Raw genomic sequence first — 24,794 nt, forward strand, 5'->3', positions numbered from 1 at the left:
TATATAATAATATCTACAGCTATAATAAAATAATAATCATAAAAAAACACAATAATTAATTTCTTTTTTGAGAACATGAAACACTAGTTGTCCTTTCGAAAAGCAACATCAATAGTTTGTCTTCGTTTTCAGAGAGCTCAGCAGTATCGATAGTTGGACAACAAAGAGGTGTAACATTCAAGTCTGCTCTTTTTTTTTTTTTCCAGATCATCTGCAGGTGCAAGCAGAGTTCTCAGTTCTATTCATGTCTACACACTCACTCGCTGTTCAGGTCATCTTCCTGCGCCCGCCATCTGTAGATAAGCCAGTGACAGGCAGCTCATTGAACATTTGCCGAGTGAGAAGCAAACATCAGAACTCCAGTGCTCAGCATCGTATCTATAGTTGCACATGGACGAGCAAGCATCTCTTTTCTAGAGTAATTATCGAGTTGAGAAAAGTGGGAGGTCACCAACCTTTATGAAAGTAAGTGCTTAGGGGAAAAAGCCCAACTCTGTCGGAAGTCCGTCAGCAGGCCCTGGACGGCTACCAATGTGTTCCATGGAGGCGTTGTCTTGCTCAAACCTGCTCGAGAGTCTTCACGGATGGAAACGCAGAAGCGAGGAGGACTTGACGTTTGTTTGCACTTCCCTCCAAATTGGAACGCTAATTGTGCCTCGGACGCCTCCCGAGAAGCAACGGCTCAGTTTCACAAAACAAAAGACAGCACGAGTCCATCTGTTGGTTGGATTTTTTTTTTTTTTTTTTGGTCAAGCGTCTGTTGTTTGTTTTGTTTCTCAAGCAACAAAACGATGGCAACGCTCACACGTTTTTTTTTTTCCCCTCCATTCACTTCCCTCACACATAGAAGAGACCATTTTGACTTTTCAAAGTGACGTGGATTTGAAGGAACATGGAGTGGGCAGGATTGTCCAGGGCAGTTGGAACAATTCTCGGCGCGTTCCGAATCGAAGGATAGTAATGCTTGCGCGGACGCCTACTTTGAACGCTTGAGAAATGTTCATCCTCAAGAGCCCCCACTCATTTTTTAAAACGGATAGCGGAGGCTCAGCTCCTCTGTCGGACTCTCGCGACAGCAGCTTGTGCTCAGATATCGGTTGTTTCAAAGAACAACACGGCTAGTGCCAATTGTTAGCCAGCAAGTGTTTCCCCATTGTTTGTGGTTAGCATTAGCAGCAAAATGGATGCAACACTTTTTTGTGTAATCTTCGCGACATAGCCAGATATCGGTTGCTTAAAAGAACAACACGGTTAGCGCTAATCGTGAGCCAGCAAGTGTTTCCCATTGTTTGTGGTTAGCATTACGTTAGCAGCAAAATGGATGCCACACATTTTTTGTGTAATCTTGGCCACATACGTTGCTTAAAAGAACACCGCTAGCGCTAATTGTTAGCCCACAAGTATTTCCAATTATATGTGGTTAGCGTTACGTTAGCATTAGCACCAAAATGGATGCAATGCATTTTTTTGTGTAATTTTGGCCACATACGGCGGGCTAAACTTTGCCCACCTCAAGTTTGGAGACATCGCTAACATTTCACGTGTTTGTCTGTTGAAACTTGCGCTTGTCGCGACTACTTTGGAAGCTGCCAATACGGAGACAGTTACAAATGACAGATCGGACAGAATCTGCTCCCAGTTTAGGAACAGACAAACACATGAAGGCAATTTGCAACAACAATGATGATGATGATGATGATGACGCATGGGCAGTGGCGCTGGCGAAGGGTTTGATCACTTCATGCATTTCTCAACGGGTCAAAACAAAATCGAGATTAAAACATCAAGTGTTCACAACAACAGCTTTATCTCAAAAGTGTCACAAGAGTTGTGAGGCGAGATAGGGGCCACTTCTTCCAATTGCTTGGAAAAAGAAAACAGTTACATTTCAAACAAAGCAAGAAAGTTGAGCGCTGCGGGCTACGTCTCTCCTGTCCAGTTTTAGCACTCGAGAGTTACGGCCGACCATAAAGTACCCCCCCGACAAACAAATGACTTATATACATCCAAAACGAGATCACGTATGGAAAAAAACAAAAAACAGATGTGGTCTGGGACGAAGACCAAGAAGTGATAGGTCAGGTAAGCCAAAACTGACAGGCACTTAAGTGCTGATGCGCACAAATGAGTTTGGAGAACATTTCCTAAAAGCTAGCGAGTTAGCATTAGCGTGGCCGTCAACACCACGAGTCATACTATATGTTTTTTCATTGTCCTGAGAGCAAAAATAGACGGAGGGAAACGCATTCATCCAAATGTGAGGTGCCGTATAGGTCAAAAATATTAACCTCCCACTCGCGCAAAAAATTCACACAGCAAAAAAAAAAAAAAAACAACTCGACACACACACACCTAAAAAGGACACGCATTAAAAGATACTAACACTTATCCAAAAACTTTTTACAAGCCCAAAATCCTCTCACACAAATAAAAAAAAAAAAAAATCTTACACGACACACACAACAAAAAAATTCTCCCAACCACAAAAACAATTCTCATTCACACCCCAAAAAACCCTCACACAGCCAAAACTCACACACAAAAAATCCTCACACTCGCTGGAAACTCACAACACACACCAAAGTATCTCTCATAGGTCTTTCGATGAACACGAGTCTTGTGTGTGAGAGGTAAGTGTTATTTTCGGCCTACCAGCAAGCGGCCGGCCAGCTCGTGCTGAGTCGGCCGGATGGTGGGTGCAACAGCATTTTTCGCTACGCGTTTCCCCACATCGTTTTGTGAATACTCGTGGTGTATATGGCTCTATGTCATGGCAAAAAATAAAAATTTCAGGAGGGGGGAAAAAAAGGTTTCGATTGTTTGAGGTGCGAGCCTCTGTTGTGATTTAAAAAAAAAAAAAAAAAAAAAAAGGTTCACTCACCCTTGGGAACATAATGTCTATATTTGAAGTAGGCACTTTTTTTTCCCCAGACCTGTAAATATTTTCTTTTCCATACACCTAATAGTACTATTTCATTTTTGAGTGGCTCTTTTTGCCTGGGAGAACTTTAATTCCTTTTTTTTTTTTGGGCTCCCACTCACGGAATGAAAGCTATTTTTGGAAACCATCACTTGGCAAAACAAGGAAGTCTCTCTCCGGGGACGTGTCCAATCCCCCCCAAAAGGAGCAAACGGACTTGAGATTGTCCCTCCAAAGTCGCTGGCATCAGCACTCTGCAAACAGACACAAAGAAAAAAGTTTTTGCTTAGAACACTCCATATACAAAATTAAATATATGATGATGACGATACTTGGGCAGTGATGTCATTTTCAGAGCTTTGGTTTGAAATGTTTGCACACCACCGGCTTAGAAACATACCACAGATAGGAATAAATAAATAGCTTCACATGTATATACAGAGCTGCTTGCCAATCAGGAAAATCAAATTAAATAAACACTGGAATATCTCATCCAGAAGAACACGGTGACCTGAAAGTACGTAAAGTGAGGGTAAACATTGCGAGTAAACAGAGAGGGGGGCAGTATAAAGGCACCTGACGCTTGTTTGTTTTAACAATCAGGTCAACGCCGCTGTCAATGGGTGCATAGCGCTCAAAGTCGAGCAGTCGCGTTAAAAAAATATCCGCATACTATGTACTTAAAATAATTATGCCTAAAAAAAATTTTTAAAAAAGGAACCAACGGCTTTCTGTAGGCGTAAAAAGCAGGACAGAAGAGGGGCAACATTGAATAATGAGCAAAAACTTGGGTGAGCTAAAATACTCAACTTCCTGTTCTCATCTTTGGTTAAATTTACAGTTTCAAAATTGTGGGTCGCCATCTAGTGGTCAACAATGGAATCACACTATCTCATCTGTTCCGCGTTGAATGGATTTAAGCACGGTCGCTCGACTGCGTGGCCAAAATCTTGTGTCAACCTATTTTTGTGCTCGACTTATACCAATTTTAAAACCGGGACAAGTTGGTGAATGAATTGAAGCTCCCTCCAGCAAAAAGTAGCCAAAACAACAAATGCGTAAACCAGAAAGCATCCTGTTCCCTCCGCTGCTCAAATCCTCCAATCGAGGGATGTCCAGCTCGGGAGGACTTCTGTCTTTCAAACATCTGACTCAAACAATGGGCTCTGAAGAAGCCTGAGAATGATCCTCTTCATTTAAATGAGGTGTGTTGGAGGAAGGCAAATATCGAGGACACTCCTTGCTTTGATCGCTGACCACCTCCCATCTCTACTCGTTTGTCTTCTTCCTGATGCAGCGAGCTCCAGTTAGCCCCCAAACGCAGCCACGATGGCTCCTGCAAATTAGACCCAAAAAAAAACCGGGCCGCTCTAATTTGCTGCAATGACACGCAGCACTGCATGCACTATATTTAGTCTCATAATGATGAGGCGTCTTCAATGGGAGACATGTTAAATTGCACAGGGAAAGACTGCCTGAGGTTAATTCACTGACTCACACTCGCCATTCAGTCTGTCAAAGCAAAATAAAAGCCATCTTCTTCACTTCCTCCTACGCTTTTTTAGTAAGGACTTTTAGCAAGCCTTAGTTCAAGGTACTCCGTGTGGTTAGTTAGACCCATTGGCTTTTATTTTGTAAATGAAAATCTATGCATGAAAAGGACTAGCGCTATCGCTACTTTGCATCAGTGAGCGCTCAAGAGAGAATACTGGGCTCGGTCTGTTTAAAAAAAAAAAAAAAAAAAAAAGAAAAGTGCTATCAAAAATCTTTAATTTTCAGAAACGAACTTTCTGCGTGTTGAAATAAGGCGCTTACAGAAGCCTCAAGAGTCTGTCAGTTGCCACAAACTGCTGCCTGGCTTCCTCTCGAGTGATGTAATGAGGAGAGTGAGTCTGGGGCTGCGGGTTTACTCGATAACCTTGAGGTCTTGAAGTCCATGCTAACTCACATTAGCTGGTCTATGGCGTTTTTCATCTAACGTTAGCATAACCCTAACCCAAAGCATACAGCATTAGGCACAGGCAGGTCTTGAAGTCGATGCTAACTCACGTTAGCTTGTCTATGACGTTTTCCAGCTAACGTTAGCTGCCACACTAAGCATATAGCATTAGCCACAGGCAGGTATTTTCGAGGACTGGAGTTGAGTTGGGGGAACGTAAAGGTCGTGATGAATGCTGACATGACAGGGGGGCTGTGAATTTGGCACATGTGCTCTTCAAAGTTATTTTCCAACATTTTTTTTACACAGTGCGCAGCTGGCGGGGCCGGAACAGAGGGCTCACAAAAACCAGTCCCGCGTGCACTTTCACCCTGGCACCACGTTTGAAGCAATGCCGACATTACGTAACAAAGCGACACAGCAACATGGAAGCTATGCGGCGCGTAGCGCACGAGAGCGAGCCCAACAAAAAAAAAAAAAAAACCTGAGCCTGCAAATTGCGCATTGTTGAATTTTGCCATTTGAAAAGCCTGAGAATTGAAAGCGCTGACGTCACTGTGTGCTCATTTCACCGAGTGGGCATTCCAGGAGCTGGAATGTGTGGGGACAGGAAGTCAGTAGCTACGCCAGTACCGAGTGTGTGGGGGGGCGTTGGGAGGGCTCAGGGGGAGGGGGGGGACGGGGCCTTACCGTAAAATCCCCTCACAACAAGCAGCAGTCGCTATCGGACGAATGTTCTACCATTCTAACAACGCTCGCTACATGCTAACAAATGCACAGGCTAACAATTGGCATCGAGAACAACAATATTCACATTTGAAGTGTGAAAGGGAATCAAATGGATGATCAAATCAAAGTCCAACAATTTTGATGATCGACTTATTGCTTCGAGCCAATGTCGTTGAATTGAAATTGGCCAAATGCTCGGATTTCCGCCTCTCACCGCTTCGGATTTGGTGACGCCTTCATGAAGTCACGTTCAACCCTAGTTTGATCGCTGAACGCTTGCGCGATATGGAATGGATTTGTGATGTAAATACGGAAGCCACCCCACCCAAGGGTGACCTCCTCGTGGCACAGCGCACCTATTCCAAATATGTCCCGCCGCACCTCCCCACAATTCCAGCACCAAATCTCCACATCAGGAGGAGAACCTGAAAATCGACACATGTCGCTGCCCCGCCTCTCTCTGTACACGCTTCCAAAATCGACTGGCTTCTTGTTTTCAAATAGTTGGATCCCGGGGGCATAGTGGGCGGGGCTTGTTTCTGCGTGCATGCAAATTGCCTGGAACAAAGAAACGGTTGCACACATCGTGAGACCTTTTAGGAAATGAGCGCACGTGTGTGTGTGGTTGGTTGCGGTGGGCTTAGGTCATAGCTGTACATGACTAGACATGAAACAGACACACAAACGAGACATAAAAGCCCCCCGCTAATGGCTCACATATGCAGCATTGGGTGGGCGACGTCAGCGCCGTGACGCACGGCCCGGCCAGGCCTGGCCCGATGTAGCGTGTGCGCTCTGCACAGGCAACATGTGATTATTCTGCAATTTGCCAGACCCCCACTTTGACCCCCCCCCCAACACAGAACAAAATGTCACCACCTGGCACACATGCAGCTCAAGCGCTTGTGAATACAAAGCAAGTTCTTAAAGGCAAGCACGTTGATTGAGTAGCTAGCATTGGCAAGGTCCACTTCCTGCGTATTGTCGCTAATAAGCACAGCGCGAGCGTACGTTCCCTCTGCTTTTTGCAAAATTCAAGGCTGCGCTGCCTCGTTAGGATGACGCAATGGACAACAACCCCGAAAGGTGGCTCATTTCCACCCCCCCGTCCGAACGGCAGGTAAAGACTTCAACGTCCCGAGAAAGACGCCAGGCCGATCCAATGCCAGTCCCAAAAAGAAAAAGGGAAACTTTTACCTTAACGGGAGCCCGACAAAAACTAGCGGGCCCACGCGGTAACAATAAAAATAATATATGGGCCTGCACACACACACACACACACACACACTTTCCCTTATAAAGGGTCACACGCTGTCTCTCACACACGCACGCACACACACGCACACACTGAGTGCCTCGAGCAAAGTGGGCAATGAAGTAAAAGGAAAAGGAAGCAGTTATCGTTATTGGACGGCGGGCGCTGACGCCAAGGTGACGCGGAGGTGAGCCGGCCGCTCCAGAAGCTTAACAAGCGCTTTAGCGGCAACGATGAGCAAACACGTCGGCTGGCCTCCTTTCGCGTCCATCTGCACTCTCGACTTACGTAAGGTGCGCCTCTCGCTCTTGTCCTTGGAGGAGGACAACGGGTAATGTTGACAACTCAACCGAAAGAGACTTTGCGCAGGCTCTTTGCGGCCACGCTAAACTTGAAACAAACACAATGCCAACCATGAGCTAATTTAGACAGACGTAGTGATTGGACACTCAATAAGTTTGGAGCAAACACAGGTCACATGATGCTCCTTTTACAACACAGCGATTAGGATTTGCACCTCGTTAGCGGCATTTGAACTAACCCTGAAATCGATTGTGACCCGGTGACGTACGCTCCGGCGGCTCCACCTGACGCGCACGCGCGGCCAAATACGCTCGACGACTCGCACGTAAACAAACACTATTAAAGTCAGACCCGGTCCTTGAATGAGAGCTGGCTTGTTAGCCAGACGCTAATCAGATTAGCGCTCACCGGGGATAAGCTCTTTACGGACAGACCCGGTTAGCGGCGCAGCACGCTGATGCCCGGCAGCGCACGCGCACGTCTCAGACATGCGGGCCATCGCGGCCAAGAGGTGCGACGTGACACTCGCCAAAAGAGGAAACAAGGGTGGGCTGACAAAATCAGTGTGTGAAAAGATCCCGGGACCGCCCCCCCCCCCCCCCCCCCTTCTATGCACTCAGTCACCCCCAGTGGGTTGGTGGGTGGCTGCACCCGGAGCTTTTGCACACATGTGCACACAAAATGTATGCTTGCCAAGTTTAGCCAACAGAAACTAACCTTAAAACTTGGGGTTCATCTTAAATGAGTTTTTTTTGGCTTTGTTGTGCGTTCATATCGAACACTAAGTTATTCTTTATTCATCTTGCACTCTATAAACACTGTTTATATTCAAAACTAATACTTGCACACATTGAAACTAACTGAATTTAAAAAAAAAGTCCAAACGAAATAAAAAGCAACTCCATGATGCCTGCTTTTTTTTTCTTCAGTCAGCAGAAACTTTTTTTCTCAAAAGCTTTTGAAGAAAAAGTCACCACGACCTTCTCAAGTGCTTGACGATCAATAATGCATAAAAAAAAAAGAAGTTCCTTTTTGACACAAACAATACAAATTGCCAGAAAAGAAACATATTGGGCATCCAAGCCTCGTGTCAAGGCTTACAAAAGCGGGCCAAGATTTATAGAAGGGCAAAGTTCAACCTTAGTACAATATTAATGAAAACTCAAATGATGAACACACAATCCGTAAGTAAAATAAACATTTGCGCTTAGGCGTGCAAAATTTTCCACTCCATTTGCATCCATTATTTTATGCAGCAATCCAAATCCAGCGGACACCTTCTTGGTAAATACCGGAAAAGCCCCAACCAGGCCCCACAATGCAGGTTTCACAAAAGCATGTGTGTGTGTGTGCGTGTTTGTATATGTGGGGACGCTCACATGTTTATAAAAAAAAACAAAAAAAACCCACTGGGCCTCAAACGTGCCTGGGCAGGCTGTTTCCGACCGCCTATTTGTAAAATATTTTTCCTTGAAAATACTTAAGTGTGTGCGTGCAGCTTGTTCATTCATTACAAATCGTCGCTGTGTTTATGATCCGGCAGCCTTAGATTGGCCCAATCGGACAGAAGCGCTGGACTGATATTGCCGTGGCGGCACACGCGGATGACCTCATTATTTAAAATTTAAAAAAAAACAACTTCCTTTTTGCCTCAGAGATGAATACAAGCACACACACACACACACACACACACACACAACCTTCAGCACTCGGCCAAAACCAAAACAGAGGCGAGCTTGCCCGATTCCCACCCAAACAAATTCAGTCCGGGAATTGAGCTCGCTCAATTTCCTTCACTTATCTGACCTCCTACTCAGACAGGCTTATCTTAAAATACTAAAATCATCTTGGATACTAATAGCGGCTGCAAAACGTCACAGACATTTGAGGTCCATTTTAAATGGAGAAACAACATGACAGAAAGGATGAGATTAAAAATTGGGTTACATAAGACAGTGAACGTGCTACTATGACACCAATATTGTGGCCCCGCCTCCTAGTTTAGATACTATCAGCGCAGTGATCAAGTAGGAGTTAGCAGTGCGATGCTATATTGGCCCTAGCAGGTTTAAAGACATGTAAAGTCCTCTGAGGGGCGAGGGGGGGCAGTAAGCGGGGGGTGTCATGTACCTTCCACGTGGTTCCCATTTACATAACGCAGCCTTAGCCTGACCTGGATTCCACAGCCGGGGGGACGCACCTGTCATCATAAACTAGCCAATAAACGCACTGTGTGTGTGTGTGTTTGTGTGTGTGTGTGTGTGTATGTTTTCAAGGGCCCCGCCTTAAGAAAAATGTGCGCTTGCATGAACCCAGCCACTTTCGTTCCTTGGTTCATTCAGTGCACTGCGCAAATTGTGTCCTCATAAGGGAATCCAATTCACGTCACATGCAAAGTGTCTCGACAAGTAGGAGGCAGCTAGCGATCCAGTTTATGCAAGCGTTGTGTCCAATTAGCAGCGCCGACAGACCTGCCTCTGTGTACTGTGCTCATTAAAGACAGAGGTGATGGGGGCGACGTTGATTAGCCAGGTAAAAGTTGATCCGATGATGTGCAAATGGCTTCATTCAAAATTTGGATTGCAAAGGCTGACAAAAAATATGTGGGGAGTCGTGTGAGTGTGCGCGTACGCCCTCCTGATGGTTAAGAGGGCAAATATCCCAAACGCGGATAGTAAAATTCCATCTCGTGATTTCGCTGGAGGACATCGCGAAGGAACCAGACCAAAATCCTTATCGGTCGGGCTCGAGTTGATAGCTGCAGATGCCCGTTTGTTGGGGACACAATCACATATTGTGCACACATTGACTCAAATTGGTTGCCTAATCTGAATGAAAACAAATCCAAATTTGAATCAGAGCGTGTCATAACAAATTGTCATCAGAGAGAAACATTTGGACGGCACGTTCCGTCTCAGTCGAGCACACGCCCAGAAGTAGCTAAGAAAATATTTGGTTAGCTAACACTGTCCTAGCATAGAAAATATTTGACCGGCGGGCGCGGGAGTAGGCAACTCCGGTCTGAGACGTTTCTCTCCTTAAGATTCAAATGATCATCGGTATGGCGAGCTTGCCTACCTACCCATGGGCTAGCGTCTCGGCTGCCGGTCGACTAATGCTATGCTAGCAACAGACAAAAAGGGAGTTTTTAAACTTTGAGAGGCAATTTAGCTTAGCACTAGCTAAGCACTAGCTGTTGGTCGACTAATGCTATGCTAGCAACAAACAAAAAGGGAGTTTTTTATCTCTGATAGGCAAAATAGCTTAGCACTAGCTAAGCACTAGTTGTTGGTCGACTAATGCTATGCTAGCAACAAACGAAAAGGGAGTTTTTAACTTTGATAGGCAAAATAGCTTAGCAGTAGCTAAGCACTAGTTGTTGGTCGACTAATCCTATGCTAGCAACAAACGAAAAGGGAGTTTTTAAACTTTGAGAGGCAAAATAGCTTAGCACTAGCTGTTGGCCGACCAATGCTATGCTAGCAACAAACGAAAAGGGAGTTTTTAACGTTGATAGGCAAAAGAGTTTAGCGCAAGCTAAGATGAGGCTAGTAGCAAGCTAGATGTTCCAAACAGGACCAAACAGAAAAAAAGATTCCTTTGTTGCGCCGCCGGCCAGGGTACAGTCCTGGAGGTTGAAGTTAGTTTAAACAAAGAATGTAAAGCTTTTCAACGGGCAGATGTGTGCTCCACTCGGACACGTTTGACTGATATACGTAAATATGGCTTTGTAAACATACGATCAAGATACAGTGCCAAAAGTGCTCTTCGTTTAACATTTGGATCAAATTTGCTTTGACTATGGACGTGATTTTGGGGAACGTTACCACGGACAATTATTTCGAGCCGATTGGGTCATTTGGTGGCCACTGTCAATATGAACAGCCGATGTGGATTTTCGAGCTGCGATAAGCACACTGTTTCCAGATAAGGTCCCCGTCCGTCCGTCATCACAGTAGAGATGACATTTAAAAACACATGACGACCGAGATAACGCCGCGATTCTAAACATTTATTCTTTGTTTATGATGGCTCCTGGCTCATTGACGTCATTCCCGATCGTTGTGAGATTAGAAAATCGCCTTTAAAGGATGCATCGGATGTCGTGAAAGGGCTCGGGGACTTCAAGGTGGGAAAACTATTTTTAATTTTTGAAATCCATCATCTGAGGACAAAACCAAAGCCCCGTTGAGAGTAATACAAAGTAGTGAACATCAGGAAAGCAATCTGGGACTGGAAGGCCATTCGGGAGATCCCTGAGACTGCAACAAAAGGGTCATTTGTTGTCGGCGAGGGGGGGGGGGGGGAGGAGTAGTAGGAGGGGGCTACGCAGATGAAAGAGTCCGAGCGCGGCCCAAAGGCATTTGTGAGACGGTGCGACTGAACCCGTGGCCCCGTCCGTCTCACATTCACAGTCAATGTGTCACATTCTCCCCCGCTGCAAGTATTTCCATTTCAAGACCTGTGCGGTCTGAAAAGGGCGCGCTTGCTCACCATTGCGCTCAAGGTACGCGATGTTTCGCGGCCAACGCAATTCAAAGTGGAAGCCGCTCGGCAAACGGCGAGGCCAAGCTGTCACAAGAGCCTCACTGTGGAACGCTTCAGTAAGACGGCCCAGTGTTTTAGCGATGCGCATAAATCCGCACGGCAATTTAAACGCTTCTCTATCTGCCCGGGCTGCAGGCGCCGAGTTCCTAACAGTGCAGACGGTGGCCAAAAAGAATGTTTGGCTATTGGAGGAGGTTGGGGGAAACATCTCCCAGGGTTTGAGGCCTTGTTTAGCTGCGGTGGTTTCCCCCCTGAAGGAACATTCTTGGGATGCAAAGAGCATTCATTACGGTATAGGCGCAAATTCTTTGAAATGACAGCAACGGATGAGGAGAGTAGCAAAAAGATTTTAAAGATGAGTGGATCAAATCAAATTCCGCTTTGGAATGTATGGAGAAACGCATCGGATCGACTTTTTATAGCAAAGGCGGAGAAAGCACGCGTGGAGCTAACCTGAAAGTGGCCAGAGAAACAACATCCTGAGGGGAAGATTCATGTCACACTACAGGACCATTGGCTCAACTCTGCGTGGGACGCTTGGATGGCAAGTCTGAATGCGTCCTTTGTCTGGAAACGGTGCGGCAGTGAGATGTTTGCGACGAGGAAACAATGGCTCAAGCCGAGCGGAAGCGTAGGCCGTTCTATTAGGTATGGAACAAGAGTAAAGCCGCGCCCCTTCAACTTTAAAAAAAAAAAAAAAAAAAAGGGAAAAGCGGTCCTGCAACATTTCAGAAGGCAAAAATGTATTGAAGAAACCTCAGGTTACCTGTTCCCTCCTTGCTTGGGTTCTGATGCGTCCGAAGCTCCTCAGACTTGTAGAAGTCAATGCTGGCGTAGGTGTTGGCCGCGCTGGAGCTGCCGCTGCCGCTGCTGCCGACGGCCGCGGCCCCTCCTCCGACCGCAGGACTCGCACCCAGCGCCGAAAAGAGGCGCACCGATGCCTGGCTCCCCGGCAGTCCGTCCAGGCCCAAGTGGGGGCTCTCCTTGTTGGCCAAGTCCAAGTCTATGTAGTTAAGGCCTTGCTCTGCGCTGGGTGTTTGAGCGGCAACGGGCTGCTGCTGCTGGCCAGGGAAGGGTGACGGAGCGGGGCCATCCGGGACGGCACAATTGCGCCACGGAGTGCTTTCGAAACCTTGCCGGCGGCTCCCGGCCTGTTCCGGGAAGAGTGACGATGTGGACGAAGAGGGGGTCGAACCGGAAGTGGAGAGGGAAGACGAGGCCAGGAAGCTTTCAGAGCAATGTCGTCTGCGTCCCTGGGGGTCAGCGCGGATAACTTTGGCTCCGTGATCCGGATTGGGCCCCGACTTGGCTAGAGCAAAGTCTAGACCCCGTGATGCGACCGAGAGTTCAGTCCGAGACGGGGAAGGAGCTTTGGGTGAGACACTGGATCTCGGAGCAGTACCGTTATTCAGACTGAAAGCCATGACCGTGTAGTCCCCGCACGATGTGGGGGACTCCGACTCTGGGACGATCTCTCGGGTTTTCCTCAGCGGTGCATCGGCAGTGGCTACCGACTCTTCACGAGGGCCGCTCGACTCGGTATCGGAGACTTTGGAAGCCAGAGCCAGCGTTGGAGGCGTGTGGAAAGGAGGGAAAACCAGCGGGGTATAGGGTGAGGGCGAAGGAGAAGGACCTAGGTCCATGTTGACGTATTCCGAAGCGGCCGGGGGAGTGACGGGGGCAGACGGGCTGCGGGAGACGGGGATAAAATTGCCAAGGCAAGACACGGGTCTGTGTTGAGGAGGCTGGTTGTTTGTACCACGAGGGTTTGAGGAGCCCTGCCTGAGAGCCCGGCCACGCCCTCCCGCAACCCCGGGCGGGTTGCTGTTCTCCCCCTTAAACTCAATACTGACATACTCGCCGGGACTCTTAGGTTCTGGGGGCAAGGGGTTCTCACGGACCCTGGGAAGCGTGTTGGCCTTGGATACGTCAACAAACAAGCTCACGGGTCTGCTTCGAGAGCGGACACCGTGTTTTGGCAAGCCGCCGGAGCCCCGTCGCTGTTGGAGCTTAGTTCCATCTTTGGACCTCCCGCCGATGGAGCTCGCTGCTCTTTCCTCACTTTCGCCGAGGCTCTCGCTGCTGGCCGAGCTGGACGAGTACGAGGAAGAGGAAAGCGACTGGTGCCTCCCCGCCGTTGAACCGCCGACGGCCGTTTGCTCCTGACGCCCGCCTATGGTCCGACCTCCCCTACCGCCGCTCCCGTTAGGACGTCTGCCACGTCCTGGTCCGTCGTCAAAGTGTCTCGAAGAGGCGTTGTGTTTGTATGACCGGGGGAGGGAATAGTAAGAGTACACCATTTTGGGGACTTGCTGTTGAGGACTGGTCTCCGAATGACTGCGTTCTGAGGGAGGGGGGCTGCCGCTTACGGAGCGAGCACTGATAGGCGACATGTTCATGTAGTCACTCCCCGCCCTGCTGTCGGCACTGCCGCTGCCCAGCCAAGCCCCCGACGAAAGACCGCCGCGTTGATCGGGTGAGCAACTGCTATTGGGAGACATGATCATGTAGCCGTCAGAGGTGGGCGGTGCTCGGATCTGCTGCGGTGGGGACACGCTACTGTTCGGGGTCATGGCCATGTAATCATCGGCGGCTTTGGCGTCCGAGTCTGGGACGGAAACAGCCAGTGATTGGGAAAGGGACACGGGAGACTGAGTAACCCCGGGCAGCATGGACATGTAGCCATTATCCACGCCGACGTCAACAACACCACCTGATCCCGCACCTGTTTCAACTTTAAACTCTCCTGCCACATCCAAGTAACCTCCTCCTTCCCCTCCTGACCCGGTGCTCAAGAGGAATTCCCTCTGCGCAGCAGAGGACGTGGATGAAAACGACTCGCGGCTGGCGCTCCTTGACATGATTGCATAGTCGGCCGAGTCTTCGTCTGCCGGCTCCTCGCCTCTGTGTTGGCACGGGACCAGCCTCTCCAAGGCCATAGGAGGTAAGGAGGCGCGCTTGCTCAGCAACTGACGCTCAGCTTCGCCTTCCCGGCGAAAGGATCGACGCAGCACTCTCCTTGTCTGGCCTTGGGAGCCGCAGACGGGCGCTCCGGGTGCTGGCAAGGAGCCTGATGTCACGCCGCCGTTGCCCCCGCTATGCTGGCCCATTAAAATGTAATTGGCTCCGTCCTCGCCAAGGGACTGGCTGCCGGCGCTGCCGAGCGAACTTCCAGGCAGGCTGGGGGAGACCAGAAGAGTCTGTTCTCCCGGACTGGAGCCATATTCGTCTGAGGAGCCGTAGTCGCTGGGTGAACCTGAGACGGAGGCGCAATGCATGGCGACACGACTGTAGGGACCAGAGCCCGCCCCGGGACCGGCGCAAGACGCGATGCCCCCAAATTCCGATCCGTGCCCAGAGCTGGAGGACAAGCTTGGGGCCGGGGAGGGCGCCGGTGTGGAAATGGAGCGCATCAGACCGAGAGGTGTTTTAGAGGTGGAGGTGGGGGCCGAGCGAGTCGACTTTGACCTGAGGATTGGCGTGTTGGAGCAAGAACCGTTGGCCGAGGGACTGGAGCTGGGAACTCCCGTTAGGCCCTCCTCGACTTTGCCCCCGTCACTGGCAGCGCGAGACCTCGGAAAGCTGTGGCGAGGGGTAGGCGAAGCGCTGGAGCTGGTAACCCCCGTCCCGCCGTTACCTCCTCCGGGAGGCTCGGTTCGGGGTCGACGGGTGAAGCCCACCTGGCTGGGCGGAGGGTTCGAGTGGTGACGGCGTGTGGGAACGCTGATGGGGTTGGAGGCGGTCGCACCTCCTCCTGGACCGGAGTTTGACTGAGATTTACTTCGCTGGCGAAACTCCTCACTGAGCGCCTTCATCGCCTCCAGCAACGTTTCATGCATGTTCTGGGCAACCACCGAATCGTCCACCTACACATTTGGGCAAAACACAAACACCGCACACCACGTCACATTTTTGTGGTTCTCAATGCTAACGTTGCGCAGCAACATGCTACCCTGAAACGTGCTGATACTGTTATTATACGCTTTATCTGTCTGTCTGTGTTGCAGCACCCTTGGTGTTATTGTCGGGTTTTTTGAAGGTTTGTATTTACCAGAACAATTTAGGCTGATTTACATTCGCCTAAATCTATGGCTGGCTTTTCAGATTACTGTAAATGTTGCCTAGTGGACTTTGGTAGGCAAAATTGCTTCGTGTTTAAATAAGTCTCTTGTGTTTGGTGTCAGGTTTACAGTCAATTTCAGCAATTGCGGTTTTGAAATGTGATAAGGTTTGATTCTTTTGACGTGGGTTTTTTTTTTCTTTTTTTTTTTAGATGATGATAGGGAGGTACACGATGAAGAAGATGAGAGACTTACCTGCATCCAGAACTCGCCGGGGCCCGTCACAGCCGAGCGGCCAACCTCGACGAAGAAGAAATTTTCCGAATGTCCGCAGCGCCGGACGTTCATGAGCTGCAGTACCACAGCGGCGGCATCGGAGTTGAGCTTGACGAAGTTGATGGTTTTGTCCGTCAGGCAGAGGCGGTAGATGCCCACCAGGTTTTTGGCCTGACCCAGACCTTTGGGCCACACTTTCACCTGCCACACCTCTTTAAAGGCCGGCCCAGGGTTGGGGACGCCGTAGTCCCCGGCAGCACCTTTGTCACAGGGGTTCTTACCTAACAAGCACAGGACAGAAATGCGGGCTTGGTTAGCTTGAACCGTGGGAAGCGATTTAGCGCCTGCGATACCAACAGCGCCACTATTTACCAGGCTTTGCTTCAGACGCAGCTTTTTTTCTTTTGGATTTCCAAGCAGATAAGAGTGAAAAGTGAGCATGCACGAGCTTGTGTGACCGGCTCTGAACCTGCGGGCTTCATACCCGGGGGTCTCGTTTGTCGAGCGCACACATACAATCAAACACAAGCGCGCATACCGGCGTGGAAAGAGTCGACTGCTGACGCCAACAACGATGAACAGTTCGGGGAGGAGGGCAGAAAACCAAAGTCAACTGACACTTAATAATGGAATGTGCCAAAAAAAAGAAAAAAAAAGGCCTGGGGATGTCTTAAAACCATTGAGGGGAAGATTGAAAGGCCCCGCCCACTTTGTCAACTCATCAAATCTGCCTTTTCATTAGCACCGGCAGCCCATTCATCTTTTGTGCGTTCCCACAAAGCGGTGATTATTAAAGCGAAAGCTCTCGATGACGTCTTGAAATAACGATGGACATTTAGCGGCTTCGCTGGTGCTCGCTCATCGACTTTCCGGGTTTGATCGAAAAGGACCGCCGCACATCTGTTGATCAAAAAATAAATAAGTAAATACCTTGCGTGTGTTGCCCGACATATGCAAACGGACCTCCTCAAAACAAACACTCGCACGTGTTGTCGGAATTTAAAACAGATGAAACCACATCAGGTCTCTCGGAGGGTCGACAATAAAAAGCTAAAAAAACATGATTAGAAGGAACATTTTTGGGGTTCGAACTGACCCAGTACATTTGCGTCGGCACGTGGCCCAATGACCGCTAGTTCTGCTGATCGGATGTCTGGCTCCGTCAAAAACACAGAGGAGCATTTAGAAGTTGAAAGGGGACCTCGAATAGATGCTGCGGAGTCTCGCGGCTTCTGTGTAGCAACACGCAGGCAGCCTCCACACCGCATCTGCGGGAGATGACTCACTCAAGGCCATGCGTGGCTCTTTTGTGCTTCTCACACAGCTCCTCCGTTAAGATTTACAACAGGAAGAAGCAGTTGATAGTTTGGGGGGGGGGGGGGGGGGGGGGGGGGGGGGGACGACGACGACCATGGGAAGATTGCGGAAGATTGCGAAAAGAGAGCGACTGTCAAAACAAAACGTGCGGGGACAAAAACCATTTCAAATGCTACGTCAAAGTGCTAATTTGGGTGTAGCGTGGTTTTCATTTCAAGAGGCCACACACAAAGAGTGTTGTTTGTTTGGAGAAGGACACAGCCTTAAACTTTATACACACACACACACACACACACACTTTCATCAAGGCCACTCAGGGTCAAAACCCCAAAACTCGAAAAGGCTGAACAATTAATGAACTCAAATAGAATGGAATTTTCAAATAGCAAAAGCAGCCATTTTGAAAACCGAAACAAAGTGCTCCGGTCATTTTTAGTGTTTTTTTTTTTTTTTTTCTACATATGGATGTTGTACATCATGACACATTTGAAATGATAAGGCCAGAGATTTGTTTGCACTATTGTTGTAATCAAATTCTTAGTCAGAAAACTAACAGCATGAATTTGTGCTAAGTCATCGCTTGTGTGCGTTACAAAACATATGGAGATTTAACAAATAATGTAAAAGAGTCAATTGCAACAGCAAGGAGCTGGGTCGCAATGAGATTATTTCTCAAAATCATTCTGGGCTACTTTACACACTCAGAGGCTTCATTCTCAAAAAAGTGCAGTTGCGTCTATCAGAACCCGTCCTCTCTTGGTTACGTAAAGCGAGAATTGATTCTGGTTGGAGCAATATGAATTATGGAGCACCTCTGCCTTTCCTCTCTCCGGAGGCGCCTTGCCGCCGGCACGAAAGCTCCACTTTTGAGCTGCGGCCGGGAAACGTACGGCGAGGGACCACGCCAAACGCCACCGAGGTTTGCAGACAGCCACCTGCCGCAATTTGGTTACCTTCAGAAAAGACATTGGCCTCCGTCTCTCAAAGTGTGTCTTGTGAGGAATGAGGGGAGGAGAGAGCAAGACGGACTCTAATATCGCACTTAGCGGCTTAAACTACGAGGAGGGGCTTTTTTTGGTTGTTTTTTTCCTGGTGCCACTTGATGTACAACGTGCCGCCGTTCAAACCACAAACGCAATCACAGACAAAAGTGTCGACATCGCCACAATGAGGTCACGACTCAATTCATTTTTTGCTCAGGCTCGTCCGAGACAATTCCAATTTATGGCATTATGGAATCTTTTTCCGGCATCCTGTAAATCAGCGCTGTGAGCTCCTCGCATTTCCAAGGGGTGACCTCATCGGCTTAGCGCGCCGTGGCGTGGCGTGGCGTGGCGTGGAGAGATGCTTTTCCACACCGCAGAGTGTTTTTCTTTTCTCTTTTTTTCCCCCCTCTCATACCCCGCCCACCCTCAATCGCCGCTTTGTACTCTTCCCGGGGCCGTTCCGTGTGGCCCCTTCCCTCGTTTCAAACTTGCTACTTCCTCAGGCAGGCCACAGCGTAACTCCTCCACCCGAGAAGACGACGCTTCGCCGCCGCCGTCTGCCAAAGGCTCAGCTCGCATGTGTTCCCAGTTATCCAGACAGCCAGCAAAGGAGGCATTTAAGGATGGGACCCACACACACAAAAAATAAACAGCATGGGAACCTCAAACTACTTGCACGCGCGGGTTAGCCTGCTGTTGAGCTAGTAAACGCGGCCACTGGGAACACAATGTTCTCGCATTCTTGGACACAGCGGCTAGAGTGGGAAAAAAAAAACTCGCAACAAAATATGATCAGGTCATTGAAAAGGGATGAACGATTCACCCAATGTCAAAAATCGTTGTTTTTCTTTCGCAGCAATTCAAGGGATCCAATTGTGCCAAGCGAGTGAATATTTCATGTCACCTCAATTTAAAAACTACTAAATTTTTAAGTTGCGCTTTGCTGCAAAAGAAAAAAAAAATGGAACATCCGAATGGAAGCGTCGCATTCACGCTCACGGAGTCAATTGCATCCCAAAGGACGCATGAGGAAATCGAGGGGGCAGGGCGGGGCGGGGCGGGGCGGGGCCAGGAACGTAAAGCTGATCAATTTGGGGCCACTTCCTGACCGCTGCAACCACAGCGCTAATGTGCACCGGCAACAATAATCAATACGGTAAAAGCTTCCATTTAAAGGAGCCACTATGGAACATGGAAGCGCGGTTTGGACCGGTTAGCAAGTCTGCCTCACAGCTCCGAGGATCTGGGTTTGAGCCTCAGATGGACTGGATTTTCCATTTGGGATTTCCTTGCCATGGCCGACGCCACCATCTTACAGTGTGCGCTAAATTGTTAATGTAGCATGAGCTGTAATCAAAATGTCTTCCGAGCTCTCTTCTCAAATGTGCTTCTTTATTTATTTTCTTCTTTTTAAATCATTCGGCACAAGTTGCAAGTCAAGGTCCCAGTGTGCGTCGTCAGCGCTCGCGAGCGTCGTTAAGAGTAAACAAAAGTCAAATGAATGTCTGGAACGCTATCAAGCGAAAACACCCACGTCCCCCGCAGGTGCTCCGCCCTCGCTCTCGGGTCAAAGACAAAAGATAAGCGTGTTGTCAAAGGCACACATTAGCCGACAGCATTAGCGGCCAGAAAGTTTGGTGCAAGCCAAGAATAACTCGCAAGACTTCCTGCGCCGGCTTTTTCGGGACAAAGGCCGCAGTGTGCCACCGGCGGCCGACGCTCGAGACAGCAATTAGCGCCTAATTAGGGGGATGAGCGCCCGCTTAGCGTGGCTTAGCGCCTCATCACGCCATGCAGATCTCATTGGGCCAGGTGGGGCAGCGGCATCCAAAGACGGCCGAAAGAGGAGCTACAGAAGGCGTCATGCATGTGGAAAATGCCGCTTTGTGTCTGAAAAATGCCATCAAAGTGAAGTCGGGAAATATCAAAACAGATTCGATGGGCGTGATGCCTTTTTCTGCCCGTAGATATCGACGGGAGAGGAAAAAGCTCACAAAAATGATAATGGAGCGTCGCCTGAATTCACCAGCGCGACTTTCAACTTCTGCCCACCTCAATCTCGGAAAACAATCGCCTCAGTGTTGCGCGTTTTAATTAGCATTTGAACTGATTGATGACGACTCGGTTAATTGGCGCTACCGCAGCAATGACGTCACAGGCGTCGATCGGGAGGGAGGTAGGGAGGGCAGCAGCCGAGCCAATGCGTGGAGATCCATTTTGGGAACCCTCGCAGACCGCTCGCAACACTTTGATGGCGCCGACGGCCGCGGCCGTCCAGCTTGCATCTGTAAGCCGCAGATACAATTTCCATCTTGTTTATAGCTGGCGCGGCAGCTCCAAATTTGGAGCTGCTATTTGGTTTTATGGAGGTCAACAATTCTTGAGGTGGTGCCAGAGCCGCGGGGAGAAATTTCCTGGCCAACGGCGAGAGCCGGGCCGCAGCGGCACGCCGGCCCGCTTCATCGAGGTTAAGCTTTTACACACTCCACTGACTACTAATAGCTGAACAAATAGCCGCACTCAATACTGACACTGTAGTCGCTGTCCAAAAGCATCTTACTGGACTTAGCTGAATAAATAACTGCGATCCGCGTATCACCAAGCGCGGCGGCAGGCTCGTGTTTGTGTAATTAGCGCCCGCTCGAGGAGAGCTCGTGCGATAGCGGATACTTTGGGCCGCCGTTGCAGGATCCCGCTCAAAAAGAAATGCGAGGGGCCCAGATCAAAAGTTGGGCACAATGTTCAAAAACAATCACCCGAGTGACTTTGCCCACCAGGCAGGAATACTTTGAGATGATTGTTTGGTTCCCTTCCATTTTTTTCTTTTGAATTTGGTCAGTCAGATTTATTTATCTATTCAATGATTTTACAGTCCATTTGTTCATGTTTGAGCCGTGTGTAGTTGAAGCGTTCGTTTTTTCAAATATATGCATTTACAGAAGCAATTTGTGTTTCATTACATTTTTCTCAATGAAAGGCTTCTTCAATTTAGTTTGACTCATTTGGTTCATTTTCACGAACGATAACAACTAGTGGCCGCATTGTAATGAAATTACGACGTTAGCAACAATTTGAACACAAACAGCGCGACAAAGGGCAAATTAGTGCCGTACTGATGAGCTTCTCCTCAAAGCCATCTGTCTGTCTGCCGCCCCCAGGTGGCTAAGGCCGGTACAGCAGAAAAGGCAGCTCAGCCAGAGCAGACATTAGGCCATTTCTGATCTGGATCTGCTCAATTAGCAAGATGTGAATTTTGAGACGTTACATCAGGAGCACTACGGTCGAGGCTTTCAAGTGCCCGGGCAGCGTCTGACTCTTTCAAAGTTGACTCCAAAGCGACAATTTCACCTGCAGCGCAGCACGACCGCCCACTTCGCTAGCGCTTGTTGCCAAAGCCCGCCAGGCGGGCTCTGAAAAGAGCCTCTGACGGCGCCCAGGGTGCGGCTCCGGGGGGGCAACAGTGCAGCATCTCTTGGCTGCCGGCCCCTCCCGGCTGGCTTCCAGTCTGCATGCGAGCTGTGAATTTTTCAAGTAGGGCACAAGTTCTTCAGTGTACCCACGGCTGTGCGCCGCATACCAAGAGGCCCGCCCTTACGACTCCACAGTGTTCAGCGTGAGTCAAAAAGAGCATTTGCCAGCCAACGCAGTTTTCGGCCGTAACCTTTTTTCACTCCGGGTGTTCTCCTTGTTTATTTGCTTTTTTCTTTTCTTTTTCATCCGCCCTTTCCAAAACCCGATGAGCAGCAGCAGCAGCCCAACCCGACCGAGATTGGAGCACGGGCCGACGTCAGGTTTCAAAATGGAAGGTGATGTGGATGGTGACAAAACGCATGAAAACGACCCAAAACGTGAACAGGAAGTCAGCCATTTTGGGGCAAGTTAGGACCCATGTTCGACGTGAAACAGGAAGTCCACCGTTTTGCTTTGCATGAGTCATTTTCGATCCATTTCGTGACCAGCAAGTGTGTCCGCGCGGGAGGCTGGCGGACACGTGCTAAATGCTAGCCCAATGCGACTTGCACATAAACACAACGGTGTCAAGACAAAGTGTCCGGGCTGAGCCAGCCGCTAATCAGCTGCTTTATGTAACAGAGCAGCAGGTCATGTGTGAGGAGCACCTTGAACTCTTGTCGTCTTGTTTGCCCGCATTGCGTCACCAAGCCTGAGAGGCGAAGGAAGGTCGAACAGGTGACTGTGGAGTGGCCGCGCGCGCTCGCTCGCTCGCTCGCTCGGCATCGGCGCTTCGCCAGCTGTGTTTACACAGGCGGCCAATAGACGCGATTGGGGAACGCGCGGCTTTCTGGCTACGTTGGAGGAAACCTGAGAGTCGGCTGGAACGTCTTCTTGATCATTGGCGCGTGAGCAGATTTTGCAATATGTGCACACGTTTGTGGGGGCTTAAGCAAAAAAAAAAAAAAAAAGAGGCACCCATGGCCAAAATGTTTCACATCATCCAGAAAATCCACAGTATTTAATATTGTGATTTACAGAGGATGTGAAAGGAAGCTGGACTGGCTTTAAAAAGTCTACACACCCCTGTTTAAAGGCAAAAACTTTGGGGGCGCAAACAAACAGATGGCGATCACGATTACAGCTCACGATTAACTTCAAGTTGATCAACGGTGAGCATATTGAAGTTAGGATCTTTTTTTTTGTAATGTTTAGTGAATGTTATTTTTTCCACTATTGAAAATGTGCAGTTTTTCATGCATTGAAAAAGAGGTTTAAAAATATCATTTTTGGTTTTTGGGCTATACTGCCGAGTCATATCTGTTTGATAAAAAAAAATAAAAAATAAAAATACACAGGGCTGTTGCTTTGAGTCTATCTGTGCACGTGCCTGCACTCAGTCTGTATGAGAAAAACGACATGCTGTTTTCTTGAGGAAAGAAGAAGAAAACAAACAAACAAACAAGTCAACTTGAGCTGGCTGGCTCTTGAACACGTTGGCATCCTCCGACATAAACAAGTTGCAAATATCACCCGAACGTCCCCAAACTCTCCCAGATGAGAGAAACCACATGCACAAAATAACAAGCTTCCATTCTCGCTGCAAAAACTAAATCGGTGATGCGGCTTTCCTGGCATGGACATTTAAAAGAAGGGGGGGGGGGGGGGGGGGAAACCTCCTCAAGCACTCTATAAAGGACCCACGCGCATGCACGTTTCGAATGGTCACTGCAGCCTGCCACGTTTGCCTCGCGCGCGCGCGCATATGCGTGTGCGTGTGTTTGTGTGCATGCGCGCGTACTGACTTTTGCACTGCAGGTCCACCATGGCCTGGTACCAGTCGTCCTGGTCGGCTTCGTTGTCAGCGGCGACAGTGAAGCTCTCGGCGCGCGTGTACAGCACGATCATGTGCTTGTTCTTGGAATCGGCCCGCTTGTTGATGTTGAAGCAGGTCTCCAGCAGCACGGCCTTCTTGGGGACGGGGGCCTTGCCGCGGAATTTCTTCTCGCTTTCGTAGTACTCCAGGCGGGCAGCGCCGCGTTCCGAACCCGAACGCAGCACGAAGTAGCGCCGGTGCATGGACTTGTGCTTGCGGAGGTAACCGCTCTTACGCACGTCCTCGCCGTGCTCGACCGCCTGGGCGTCCATCGCGTGGCCCGCCACCAGCGACCCCCAGCTGGGCGACGCGTTGTGTCCTCGCGGCGAGCTGGCGGAGCTCATTCAAACATCTCCCGGCTCCCCCCACTCGGCCATGTGAGATGGAGTGTGGGTCCCCCCTCCCCGCCACTCCACCCCCTCTGCAAGTCTTGTTTACGTCCGTCCCTTCTCGTCCTCCTCTTCACGCAACTTTCACACTTCGTGCGAGCACTTCCGAACGCAATTGAAACGCATTTCAGGCATGCGTTTATCCGCTCGTCCAACCGCGCTGCCCCGGTTCGGCGTCCGCGGCGGTCGGTCCACTTCTGTGGGACTGTCACTCAACTCGACACGATGTCCTGGTAGTACTCTGGAACGCGGTGCGTTCACTGACGCGGTTTTGAGCTCGGAGAACACACAACCCGACCGCGTGGTCGCAAGAGTCCTTTCTATTGTCACGTTGATGAAATGGTAAAATCGCAATGTGCTTTCGTTGTAGCAGATACACAATTGAAGTACCTGGATTTTTTTTTTTTTTACCTCAGAAACGAACTACTTTACGACTTTCCACCACTGTCACGCAATACAAGATGTACCTCGTAGTATTGCGGAACGTGGTGCGTTCACTGCCCTTGTCGTGAGTGAGATTTAAAAAATAAGCTCAGCCAAAAGTGCTTTCATCGGTAGAAACACGTGCATGTCCGTATTTAAAAAGTAGGAATACCGATTCAACTCGTACTTATCTTCACTGAGGTCTAGTACACGACAATTATGCAGAGTTCGGTTTTTTGTAAGTTATAATTAATTGATATAAAATTTGTAATGACCTTTATATGCAAGACATGTTCATTAAGATACTGTGGGCCTTGCATAC

General features: G+C 49.1%; 1 protein-coding gene across 1 annotated transcript; it reads right to left on the minus strand.

Moving 5' to 3' along the window:
* Nucleotides 1–1,788: 1,788 nt before the first annotated feature.
* On the minus strand, nt 1,789–24,321 carry LOC148403180 (insulin receptor substrate 1-B). The gene is made up of 4 exons (XM_088377940.1): nt 23,590–24,321; nt 16,011–16,312; nt 12,461–15,560; nt 1,789–3,174 (listed from the first exon to the last, which is right to left on the minus strand). The coding sequence occupies exons 1-4, from the start codon at nt 24,002–24,004 to the stop codon at nt 3,167–3,169; spliced, it is 3,825 nt and encodes a 1,274-aa protein (XP_088234066.1). The 5' UTR covers nt 24,005–24,321; the 3' UTR covers nt 1,789–3,166.
* Nucleotides 24,322–24,794: the final 473 nt, after the last annotated feature.

This window comes from Syngnathus floridae, chromosome 1, assembly GCF_059516105.1.
Source record: "Syngnathus floridae isolate MCC-2025c chromosome 1, RoL_Sflo_1.0, whole genome shotgun sequence".
In the NCBI taxonomy this organism is placed as follows: domain Eukaryota; kingdom Metazoa; phylum Chordata; class Actinopteri; order Syngnathiformes; family Syngnathidae; genus Syngnathus; species Syngnathus floridae.